Consider the following 12,601-nt stretch of genomic DNA (forward strand, 5'->3'; position numbering starts at 1 on the left):
ATGGAGAAATTATTTTGAGTTTTTGTCATACCTGGCAAAAGTTTCCATCAGATTTTTTTTTGTTTCAGCATCTTGGAGAATTACATGGAATCACTAACAAATAGACTAAAATAAATTTCCAAAAGGAAAGCCAATGAAAATTATTGATATTTATGAATAATCTGTAAACAGTAAGAAAAAACTGTGATATAAATTTATACAAGAAAGTATGTAAATAATACAGAGGCAATATTATTTGGCTTAACAAAATAAACTATGTAGGCTATTTATAAATTAATCTCCGGTTGAACTTTATAAACAAACTGGTTTCCACAGCAACATAGTACCTGCATAGTAGAAATTAACAAGCTTAAATATTCTCACATATTCAGTCACCATTTCATTCAGTAGGCTCAGTACATGATGACAGATAGAGAGATGATTGTTATGGGTTGTCAGTTGCGAGGTATGAAGTATTTTGCAAGAAGAAGGAATATCTGCAGCCAAGATTCCACCATTGGCTGTGCATAGTTTACATAGATAATGTAATGAGTGATGGTTCTGTAAAGAATGGTGAAGAAAATTCAGGGAAGGGCAAACTAATGGGCATGAATAAGAAGGAAGATGGGGCAACATTCCATTTTGAGTGATGAACTGTTGAAAAAATTGAACATGCCACTTGTGATAAATATCACTGCAGAATTATTTAACTTACTAAAAACTTTTCTCAAATTTCAAGGGAGACTCTACAGAACTGTTACAGACAATGGGTTTTCATAAGTAATGTGCACATTGGGTCAATTTAAACAACTTCCAGATGCCCACAAAATGAGAACAGCATTGACTTATTCTGATAAAAATACCAGAATAAAAGTGAATTTGTTTACAGTATTGTTACTGGTGACGAGATATGGATTCGGTTCTTTAATATTGAGACAAATAAACATTCCAAACAGTGGATACAAACATGTACCATACGTGTCCAAAAATTTAAACAAACCATTCAAACAAAAAAAATTATGGCTACTATGTTTTGGGGTTATAAAGGAATCTTTCTGGCAAAATTTATGGAATTGCAGATGCTTGTGGTGAAAGGTTGACAAAACTTACTTAGGAAAGCAATACAGAATAAATGCCAAGGGATGCTAATCAAGGATGTCATTGTTTTATATGATAATGTATGAGCTCACACTTCTGCTAGCATGAAGGGTATACTAAACATATTTAAGCAGCAGATTTTTTACCATTCCCCTTACATTTCTGACTTGGCACAATTTGATTTTCATCTGTTCACAAAACTGAAGAATTGGTTGACCACTTGATATTTCAGTGATTTATTGATGGAATCACTGTTCTTTGAAGAGGGAGTAGACAAGTGATTAAATTTGGTGGGATTGTGTTGAGAAGTAATGTAAATAACTTTTGTATGTAGTAAATTTAAAAAAAATATTTTGTTTATTTTTAATAATTGATTGGATCTTAATTTATAAATAGCCCTTGTACTAGGTTAATTATTGGAAAATACTAACCATTATCACGCAAAAGAGCTTCTGCAGTGAACAATGGTATATTGAGCATATCAGAAGTTTCAACGAGTAGCTGATCCTTTGCTTCTTGTAGATCTTGTGTACGCAGTCCACTATAAACTTCCTCACCACCACCACCATATAATTCTATCTCATTAACTGTATCACTACTATCTGCCTATAAATTAAATACAAAAATATTATTTATTAACTAAAAGCTAAAATTACTTGCAGAGATGATATCTATCCCAAAGACAATTCATTAAATTAAAAACTGCACAAGCACATGCTTCATAGTCTCATAGTTGATGTACATGAAAAATGGGCAAAAAAATTAGATACTGTTTTTTAATAACAAATAAAAAGTGAATTGTTTTAACTTATATCAAAAGACTGTAGAAAATTAGATTAAAAAAGGTGAGCTATAAAATGACTTGCACATCAAATTTTTATATTCCACGCTGGTAAGGAAGTTGGTTTTGAAGTCAGATTTTACATTTCTATTGTACATTGTATAATTGAACAATTTTTTTTATCAAACTAAAAATCTACATTTATTTCTTTTATTAGAAAGTATAACTTTTACTGAGTAATTAATTGGACATGAGCAAGCAAAGACTTCCATTAATTCTTCAGCAGAATCATACAATTATCAGATAACTTCTATATAATTTTATAATTAATTTATTTAAAAATTTTTATATTTTTGAAAAATTATTCATTATTTAAAATAGGTAGAATGTAGTTCAAATTTGTTATTGAATAAGTTTTTTTATATAGAAGGTATGTATTAAGTGTAAATATGCTAAATTAAATAATTTTGTGTAATATGACTTATGTTTTTAATTTTTTTTTCTTTTTTGTGAACTTATTAGAGTGTAAAAGAAGATTTTTATTATGATAAAAGGGAAATTACTGAATTAAAACAAAAATTGAAAAAACTGAATTAAAAGTTGCTGTAACAATATAAATTATTTTACATACATATCTGTCACAAAAATAACCTAACCTAACCTAACCTTTACCTCTGGAATTGGCAGATCATATGAAAAGTACGTCCTGGGTAATAGTAACAGTACAAAGTTAATTAACTCTTTAGACCACTTTATTGTCTACCTTCCAAAAAATGATTGAATTTTTATAAATAAGCAAACAAGTTTTTTTTTTTTAATAAAATATACACAAAGAAAGAAAGTGTTGATTTTTTTTTCTATACAATATGAATTTAAATTATTTAATGTTATGCTGATAATTTTTAAACCATTTTTCCTAAGTAGGTTTTTGGTAACTCATTTACTGCTTTAGAAATTTTTTTAATGAATTTGAACTTTCATTAAGAATCCAGTTTTTCCATCTTTTAGTTCTATGTTTTAGCATTGTTTTACTGTTCAATACCTTTTTATTTTTTCAAAACATGTTTTATCTTTAGAAAGAAAAATAAAAAAATAAATAGTTCTCAAAAATGTTGACCTCCTTGCCTCTAAATGACTTCTAACCTCCTAACCTCTTTAAATAAGGAAAATTGAAATATTGTTGTATTCCAAAGTGCATATTCTACATTTGGAAAAAATGTGAGATTTAAACTTTATTTTCAACCTAGATTATACTTTAAGAACAAATAAAAGCCTCAATGATGAAAAACAGATCAGTAACCTCTTGCCTTTAATTTTTTTAATTAGGTTTAATTAAATGCAAATTATTTCTTATCTTCAAATTATGAAAATAAAATAATTTGATTTTTTAACCCTTCTTTTTCAAAATTTTTATTTTTAGAGCAAATAAAAAAATCAACCGTGTTGATAATGTTTGGGGCTCTCCTAACATTAAAAAATATATTCAGATATTTAATTACGAAAATCTAATACATTCTGTAATTAGCATAAAATCATCATTCACTAAAGGCTACGCCTTGTCGATTTAGCCACGTCACTCCTCTCTCTTCAAGTCATTATATGAACCAAGACCCATCCTCTTTTTTAACAATTATTGATGATGGTTGCTCTCAGTCTACCTCTAGGTTTTTTACCCTAAAACTTGTCCTCAAATATATTCGTCAAGAATTGGTCATGTTGTGTTACATGTCTTATCAATTTCGCTCTTCTTGTTCATATAACATTTAGTAAGGACCTCCTCTCACTCACTTCTGCTAATACTTGATCATTTCTTTTTCTATCCACCCGGTTTGTTCTTGTTGTTCTCCTCCAAATCCACATTTCCATTGATTCCAGTCTTCTTCTTTCTGCTTTCCCAAGCGTCCATGTTTCATACCCATAAATTAGAACAATCCAGATATAAGTTTTAGTGAACCGTTTCCTTACTTGCATACTTATATGATTATCAGTTAGTATATTCTTTTTATTCTGGAAAGCTTGTTTTGCCAACGTTATTCTTCTTTTTACTTCTGTGGCACATGTATTACTGCTAGTGACGGTAAATAACAAAAACTGTCAACCTTCTCTACAACAATACCATCTAATATAATATCAATCTTTGTACCTTCCTTTGTTTTTCCTAAAATCATAATCTTTGTCTTCTCCTTATTAATTTTCAGTTTAAGTTTTGTTAGGATTACATAGTGTTTCTAACATAATCTCCATTCCTCTTGCTGATTCCGCCAATAACACAATATCATCTGCAAAGCAGATATAATGTATAGATTTTCCATTAATTATGATTCCTTTTGTTTTTTCATTGATTTCTACAATAGCTTTTTCAATAAACAAATTAAACAGAAACTGTGACAGTGGACAACCTTGCCTGACTCCCCTTCTTATTTTGGCTTCTTTCTTTAAGCCATTTATTTCAATCTCAGTTTTCTGCATTTTATACAGATTCAGAATTAATATTCCCTCCAGTCAAGCTTTATTTCCCTCATTGTTTGAAACAGAAATTCAAAAACCAAAGGCTTTTTCTAAATCCACAAAAGTCAAAAAGGTCTTCTTATTAATCCCAATTCTTCTCTCTAATAACACTCTCAGTACTAGTATTGCCTTTCTAGTTCCCTTCCCAGATCTAACACGAACTGATCTTCTCCCAAATTTGCCTCAATTTTCCCTTTTATTCGGCTTTTAACAATGTTTAGCATTATCTTTGAAGTGTGGGATAGCAAAGAGATTGTTCTGTAATTAGTGCAATCCATTGCATTTTCTCTTTCTTGTAGAAATTATGTTTTGCTATTTATAAAATCTAGTGGCGGTATCGTTCCCTCTTCATAGCAACATTTGATAAGCCTATATAAACACTCCTTTGTTGACTCTCCTAATTCTTTTAATATTTCTGCCGGGATGTTATCTGTCCCTGTCGCTTTGCCATTATTCAGGTTATTGAAGGTGTTGACAAAGTCTTCCTTAGATACAGTTGGTCCCATCATGTTTCATCCACCCTATTTCAATCTTCCAGATATTTCCTACTGTTAACAATATTCTTTCCTTCACAGAGCTCCTCATACATTCTTTCCATTTGTCACCTACATAATCTAAATCAGAAGAAAAGATTCCATTTTTACTACTAACCACATTTGTTTTTGTTCTCAATTTAATCATCATTGCCTTAATACTCGAGTAAGCTTTGCCAGTTTTTCCTCTTTCTAGGTCTTTCTGAATCTCCTCATTTCTGTCTTGCATCCACCTTTCTTTTTCCAGTCTGTATTTTTGAATAATCATGTTCTTTATCCTTTTGTACCTCTCCAGGTGTTTTCCTCTTCAATGAGGACCCAGTATTTCTTTGGTCATCCAGGGTTTCCTTGGTTCTAACTTGTTTAGCCCTATTATTTCCTTAGCCGTTACTGTTATGGCTTCTTTCATTCCTTCCCATCCTTCATCCTTCTTCTCTGCAGATCAACTGATCTGTCATTATTTTCAGCTCCTTAACTATTTCCTCTTCCTTGAGTTTTCTTATGCACCATTTTTGCTGGCTAGCTCTTTTTGTATTTCCGAAATCTAATATCACACTTTGCTATCACAAGAATATGATTACTATCTATATCATATTCAGGGTATGAATGACTAGACTTTATTTGGTTTTTATACTTATCCATAACAAGAATATACATTATATATATATATATCTTATTATAATATATATTATCTGGTATCTCCTGCGATCTCTTGGCATTGTCAAAGTATGTCAAAGTATTTCAAAGTATGTGTTAGTGACATTCATTCCATACTGTTCACAGAAATCTAACAGTCTTTCACCTCTGGCATTCATCTTTCCTAATCCAAATTTGCCCATCCATTTTCATTTAGTCCTTTCACCGACTGATGCGTTGAAATCACTGACTATAAGTAGATTATCCTTGTCTTTAACGAACTTCATTAAATCATCTATCTGTTCATATATTTCCTCCACTTCTTTGTACTTAATGTTAGTTTTAGGTAAGTGGACTATGATAACACACAAATTAACAGATTGGGCTTTAACTGTAACCATGATTACTCTGTCACTATGGTGGGATGTGTTCAAAATGTTGTTCTTCCATTTTCCTCTTAAAACTACTGTAACTCCATTTCTTCCTGACCTGGCACTGCCACAGTGAATAACTCTGCAATCTTCAGATCGAAAATCTCTGTTTCCTGCCCATCTAGTTTCACAGATGCTTAAGATGTCCATTTCTGATTTTCTCATCACCATTTTAACTTCTCCTAACTTTCCAGCTTTTAAAAGTGCTCTTATATTCATATTCCTATGTCGGAAGGAACTTTTTAGAATGTTCCTATTCCAAAAATTTCCTTCTGATGTCTACTCTTTGCAATTTTATCAAAGACATCCCCCCCTGGAATCCAAATGGGGGAACTGAAGCTCTGGAAAATTTTGAATTGGACCCAGCCATATTACTACTTGGGAATCCTATACAGGATAATTAATGCAGTGGTTTTCCATTGCCTTCTGCATCCCCCTGCCATTGGCCATGTTATTTATTGGTTCCTCTGCCTTTAGGGATAATTTCTCATCTGGGACAAGGGGGTTGCCCCATCCTTACCCACTCATCCGCCCTTGACAGATCGTTGGCACTTAGTAATGGGGGGGACTCCTTAAACCAGGAGTTGTTTGATTGTCATAACCTCATTAGTATAAACAGGGTGCATTAAGTGTCTGCTTCTCATGAAGGATAAGCATAAAATAAGTCTGAAAAAAAAAACAATTTTTGCAGAAATTTTGTTGAAATGTAAATATACAAAATTACACTTTTGTGTACATATTTCCAACAATATTCATGTCTTTATGTTTAAATAAAAACCTGTAGTATTTCATATTGTACTATTTTCATTAATTATTTTTTTCATATCAAATAATAGTACCAGGTTTAATAAAATGTCATGAAAAGTTATCATAAACTATGAATGAAATATCTATGTTCAAACATGAAGTATTTACTGAAGGTCATTTCCCCAATGACAAAATTCAAAAGATCATTCCTATCATAATAAAAGTTACATTTTGTATCTCTTGGGTCTAATAATTTTTTCTGGAGACAATATTCATTGATGTTATGTGTGATGGAAGTACATGAACACAATCTCGGAGAAACTGGATACTTTGCTAGTCTTATATAAAATGACCTACTGGTTTTTCCTAATCTAATAGATGGTTAAAGATCTTCTATATCATATAAAAGAAAGGGTTAATATCAGCCATTATCAGAAAAAGTTAGACGATAGAGGAATATCAAGGAGGAGCAGTTACAATCTTCAATAGAAAACTGGAAAGAAGACATACTCATATCTCCAACACTTATTATACTTTTCAAACAAAAAATCAAGTAGATGGTTTTTGCATTCAACATGTTCAATAAGTTGCCAAGTGAAACTAATCTTCCCACTCCCTTTATCATAAACATCTGTATGGCTTTTATTAAATACATTATTCTACTATCTTTCGTCCCCAACATACATTACAGTGGCATAAACATTTCACAAAATATACAGTGAATTTCAGCAGTATAAGAACTTTTGGATAGAAAATTGAATCATAAATCATTGTTCTCAATACTTATAAACCAAATTAAACATTATGCATATGAAGATTCCAGATGAGGTTCTAATTAATAATCACATCAAGAAATTAGTGTTGCCAGCCTGAATAAGAGTCCTCTTATTCAGAATAATAGGCAAATGACAAAAATAATAGTTTATGAGTTGCAAATCCTTTTGATTTTTATATTTGGAATTTGTGAAATCTTATTTTTACCAAATAAACATTGTTACTTGCAGCTACTTTGATGACATATAAATAAATTATATATATATATAATGCATTGCTCTTCTTCTCAGTTGAGGAAAAAACTTGAAAATAAATAAAATACATTTAACTTACAAAAACCATTTTTGATTCTAATAATCTGGCAATATTATGGTGTTCAGCTCTCATTGCTAAATCACACGGTGTCATCTTATCATTGTTTTCAAGAAATAATGGTGATCCAGCAGCAAGGAGTAATTCAACACAGCGCTGAAGACCAGCTGCAGCAGCTGTATGCAAAGCACTATTACCATTCTGTAAACATAATGGAATAAATAAATAATTATAGATATAAATAATGTTAAAAATTTATTCTCATTTTACCAATTTTATTCTAAAGTACTCACCTAGATAATATAACGTGTCAAAAGTAGAGGTGGTCAATCATCAAAGAAAAAAAATTTAATAGGAAGAAATTTTATTACTGTTCTAATATTTGTATATACCTACATTATTATTCTTTACATAATCACAATTGTTTCCTACGTACTTTTCATATAAAGATGACTTATGTTTTTAGTTGACTTCTTTGAACTGTTGAGAACTAAGCCACTTCTTTGGGTCAAGGAAAACAGGGTCACTAAATGTTAAGGTCTGGACTTCTTCTGAACAGTACATATAGCAGTATTTGGGTGAATACAGTAAATGAGGACAAATCCTGAATTTAATGTCTCACAATACCAGCTCTGAATGGCAAGTCTTAATTTTTAAAGTGTTTCTCATAAATACATTATGAGATTATAGTTCCTGTTTCAATAAAATCAACCAGATGGTTTTTGCATTCAACTTGTTCAATAAGTTGCCAACTGAAGACTAATCTTCCCACTCTCTTTATCATAAACATCTGTATGGCTTTTATTAAATACATTATTCTACTACTTTCCTTTCCCAACAGCCTTTACTACAGGCATAAACATTTCACACAATATACAGTGAATTTCAGCAGCATAAGAACTTTTGCACACAAAACTGAATCATAAATCATCATTCTCAGTGCTTATAAACCAAATTAAACTTTAAAACATTATGTATATGAAGATTCCAAATGAGGTTCTACCACAAGAGGGAATTAATATTGCCAGCCTGTATAGGAGTGATTTTGTTTAGAATAATAGGTGGTGAAATAAGTAATCCATTTTGCTTATTAGAAAATGAAATAAGTTAATTTTATCAAGATTAAGAAGAATATTCCTAGTATAGAAGTATTCACTCAAAGTTAATATGAATGTAATTAAATGAAGTATTTCTACTTCTTCAATGATATCAGAATATCATACTCACATCACTGGTAAAAATAAACTAGTATTTTCACCAGATATTAACTCAGATAAGTCCTTTAGATAAAATGAAAAGAGTAAAGGTCACAGGGAAAGTATTGAGTGTCCCATGTTTAGTAGTTAGCAAATCTGATGTAATGCTAACCAAGCATTTATATAGTTTTTCGAACATGGCACTGTTTGGTATAATAATTATTATATATAATTTTAAAAAACACCTTCCCAAATTCCAGTTTAATTTCCTCTAGCGCTTTCGGTTATTCTGCCATCTTCAAGAGGAATCTAATAATTATGATTAAAATTATAAAACTGCTATAATTGAATTAACAATTGGTTGTCATTTTATTATTCGTCAAAATTTTTAAGTTAAGCAACTACGTATTGAAAAATTTCTCAATTGTTATGTTATAACAACTACTGTGATTCAATTATGGCAGTTTTATCATTTTAATCGTATATTCCTCTTGAAGATGGCAGAACAGTCGAAGTGCTCAAGGAAATTAAACTAAAATTTGGTAAGCTGTTTTTTAAAATTATGTATAATAAGCATTTATTGTTTTCCAGGTGATAGACTTTTTTTTTCTTTTTTTTTTTTGTTTAAAAATGCCATGTGTGTGAAAAAAAAAAAGGTGATAGACTTTTATGTATCGTTTCCTATTAGTAAAATAAGATCTGAACTAGTTGTAGAATACTATTTGAACATCAAAACTAGGAACTCAACAAAAACATCTTATGCAAGACAAATAGACAAAATATCAAATGCTTTGCTCAAATCCATAAAAGTTTTCCTCTTTATCTAATGAATTGATGAGTGATTCAAAGAGATCAATACCAGCAGTAATCACTGGCCTACATGATCATAAGTACATTGCTCTTCATATAATTATTTTTCATGAAAGGTTTAAGAACTGATTACACTGCACTGCTTAAACATTTCTTTATGTAAATGATAATGAAAAAGGTAGTCTATAATTTCCTACCTCAAACTGACTACCTTTTTTGTGAAGAGGTTTAACCTTTCAGATTGTTCTGACCAGGGCCAATATCAAAGAATGAACAATATCTATCTGGTAACACATTAAAATGTGAATTTCTCCAATTGTATTGATAACAGTTAGGTCTACTGAGTCTGCAGTAGTGTCATGTAGTGAGATGAATCATGTGCAGAATAATAATCGTCTAACTAAGACAAAGGACAAATTATTTAAAAATTAAATCAGATCTGGTAAAAAAAGTCCAAAGACCTTAAGAGATATTATAAGACCTCTGAGTTATTATCAATAACTTTATTCTGTAGGTATTAGAATTATGTTCTGCAGAGATGGCAGAATGTAATACAACATTCATAATTATACTTCAACATTACATAATTACTTTTTTTTTGTTTGCATAAAAATAAGTATAATACACAATTTACACATAAATAATTGAACAAACAGAAATGTTTAAGTTCCTTGAGCAAACAGAGGCACCATATACAATTCATTGTTCGATTGCAGAAAGGTGAACATTAATCTATTACTTCACACTATCCACCCCAATCTTTATTATGACTGTGAAAATAGTACAAGTCAAGAGTTGCTTTCTCTGGCAGTAATAATGGTATTCATTACACAGCCAGTCCTTGTGGTGAACAAGGTAAAGATTTTATTTGCAGAAAGAAGAATATCACTCAAATTTTGGTAGACTTAAAGCATACTTGTATGTGACAGTACAATTTGTTCAGTTAACGATACAACAGGAAATCACTTCATATCTCACTTTCCCTAGTAAGCCAGACATGGGTTATTTTTTGGATAAACTATTTTTGGCAAAGACTTATGTCATGTGGCTAATAACTTTTTTAATTATTCAGAACAGACTCTAAGGTCTACTGTTCTGCAATTGGGTTTTGTCTATCTAGGACTAATAATCAATTCTTAGGTAATTCTGAACTGAATTCAAACTGTGATGTGAATGTCATACCAATGTGACATAGTGTTAAAACTTAACTTGAAATTGCAAAGACAAAAGTAAAGTAGTTACATAAACAGAATGGGATGGCATGCTAAGGAGTTAAGCTAAAAACCAGTTCTGAAAGTAGAGATTATAAACCTTAAAAAAACAAAGGCATTTAAGACATAAAATTAAATTTCATTACTTTTTGAGATATTACTGATATTAATCATAATTTGTTTATACCTTGTCTAAATAAAGAACAAAATTTTTGAAACTTTTTTCTCTCAAAATTTTTCTATGATAAATGGCCATACTCACAGAGTCTTGAGCATTGAGATCAATACGCTCTCTCTCACCAGTGTTGAGTTGAACACCTCTCCACTGTAATAATAATGTAACACATGCTGCACGCCGTTCATGTGATGAAAATGTTTTATGTGATCCAAAATGACATGCAGCATGAAGCACAGTTTCATTGCAGCCATTTTTCTTATTTGGATTTCCTCCATGATCATTAAGAAATGTTCTGCATTAAAATAACAATTATAATTTAGAAGCGATATCAATTATTTTATCATTAAAACTTAATAAGTTGGTGAAAAATTTATTTGATAAAAGCGATTACTTGAATACCCTAACACAATGTTTATGTTTTGCTTATATAAAAGAAAAAACTTTCCCGTAAAAAAATTCTGTACATCTGCAGTCCAATGATTTTAAGTGTAAAATGTCCAACTAGTATTATTTAAATCTTAATCTTCTAATACAACACCTGAATGCAATTATTAATATAAATCTTTAAAATTATTATTAAAATAAACCTCTAACTGCTACTACTAACTCATTTTATTACTTTACAATGGGAAAATTACACACTGGCTAATCCCAAGCACTATAATTTCAATTGAATCTTCATGGTTACAAATTCCTGATTTAATATAAGATTGGATTACCAATTTAAATGACTTTAAATAAATCTGAATTTCATTGCTTTTTTAAAATAACATTTTTTTAAGTGAAAATAAAAATGAAATTTTTTTAAATTTTATATTACGCTTTTCTTTTATGTGTTAGCAACAGAGGCTGCAAAATACATTTATAAATAAAATCATGAAATACAATTTAACATTAAATTTTTTTAGCACCCTGCTTCCAAAATATAATAATACTTATTAATGTGGTACCTTTTATAACCTTACCAGGCAAAAATAAAAAATAAGGAACATCATTATAACCAATTAATATACAGTAACTGCCAGCATAATGCATATAAAATAGTTTAATATTATTTTATGATGCAGTAAATGATAGACTGATCATTTACTGCATAGACTTGTTTATCAACAAAAGCAAACTTGTTTCGTTATTTGCATATTTAAATACTCTAAAATTATTTTAGAGCAACTTATTAGCACTTTCCTCACAGTAGTTTCAGTTTTGCTGCAAATTATGTTTTGCTACATTCCATCTTAATTGTGCATAAATCTGCTTATATTTTTTATAGTTATTTATTTCTGGCCTGCAACTGTCAAGTGAAAATTATTTCACTATTCAATAAATTTTGATAAGACGGATTATGGCAGATTTACAGATTTATTTGTTGACATATGGATTTTCCCAAGATGCACTGTTATCACCACT

At 30.1% G+C, this 12,601-nt stretch overlaps 1 protein-coding gene across 1 annotated transcript in view; it reads right to left on the minus strand.

The window, feature by feature from the left end:
* LOC142317242 (uncharacterized) overlaps positions 1–12,601 on the minus strand; it is a 105,704-nt gene that overhangs the window by 80,109 nt on the left and 12,994 nt on the right. Inside the window, exons 3-5 of the mRNA XM_075353637.1 lie at positions 11,279–11,486; positions 7,821–8,000; positions 1,509–1,683 (exon numbers count right to left, since the gene is read on the minus strand). Of these exons, the coding sequence (XP_075209752.1) occupies positions 1,509–1,683; positions 7,821–8,000; positions 11,279–11,486 (563 nt within the window). The remainder of the gene's footprint in view (positions 1–1,508; positions 1,684–7,820; positions 8,001–11,278; positions 11,487–12,601) is intronic.

The sequence above is a fragment of the Lycorma delicatula genome, chromosome 1 (genome assembly GCF_047948215.1).
Source record: "Lycorma delicatula isolate Av1 chromosome 1, ASM4794821v1, whole genome shotgun sequence".
Lineage (NCBI taxonomy): Eukaryota > Metazoa > Arthropoda > Insecta > Hemiptera > Fulgoridae > Lycorma > Lycorma delicatula.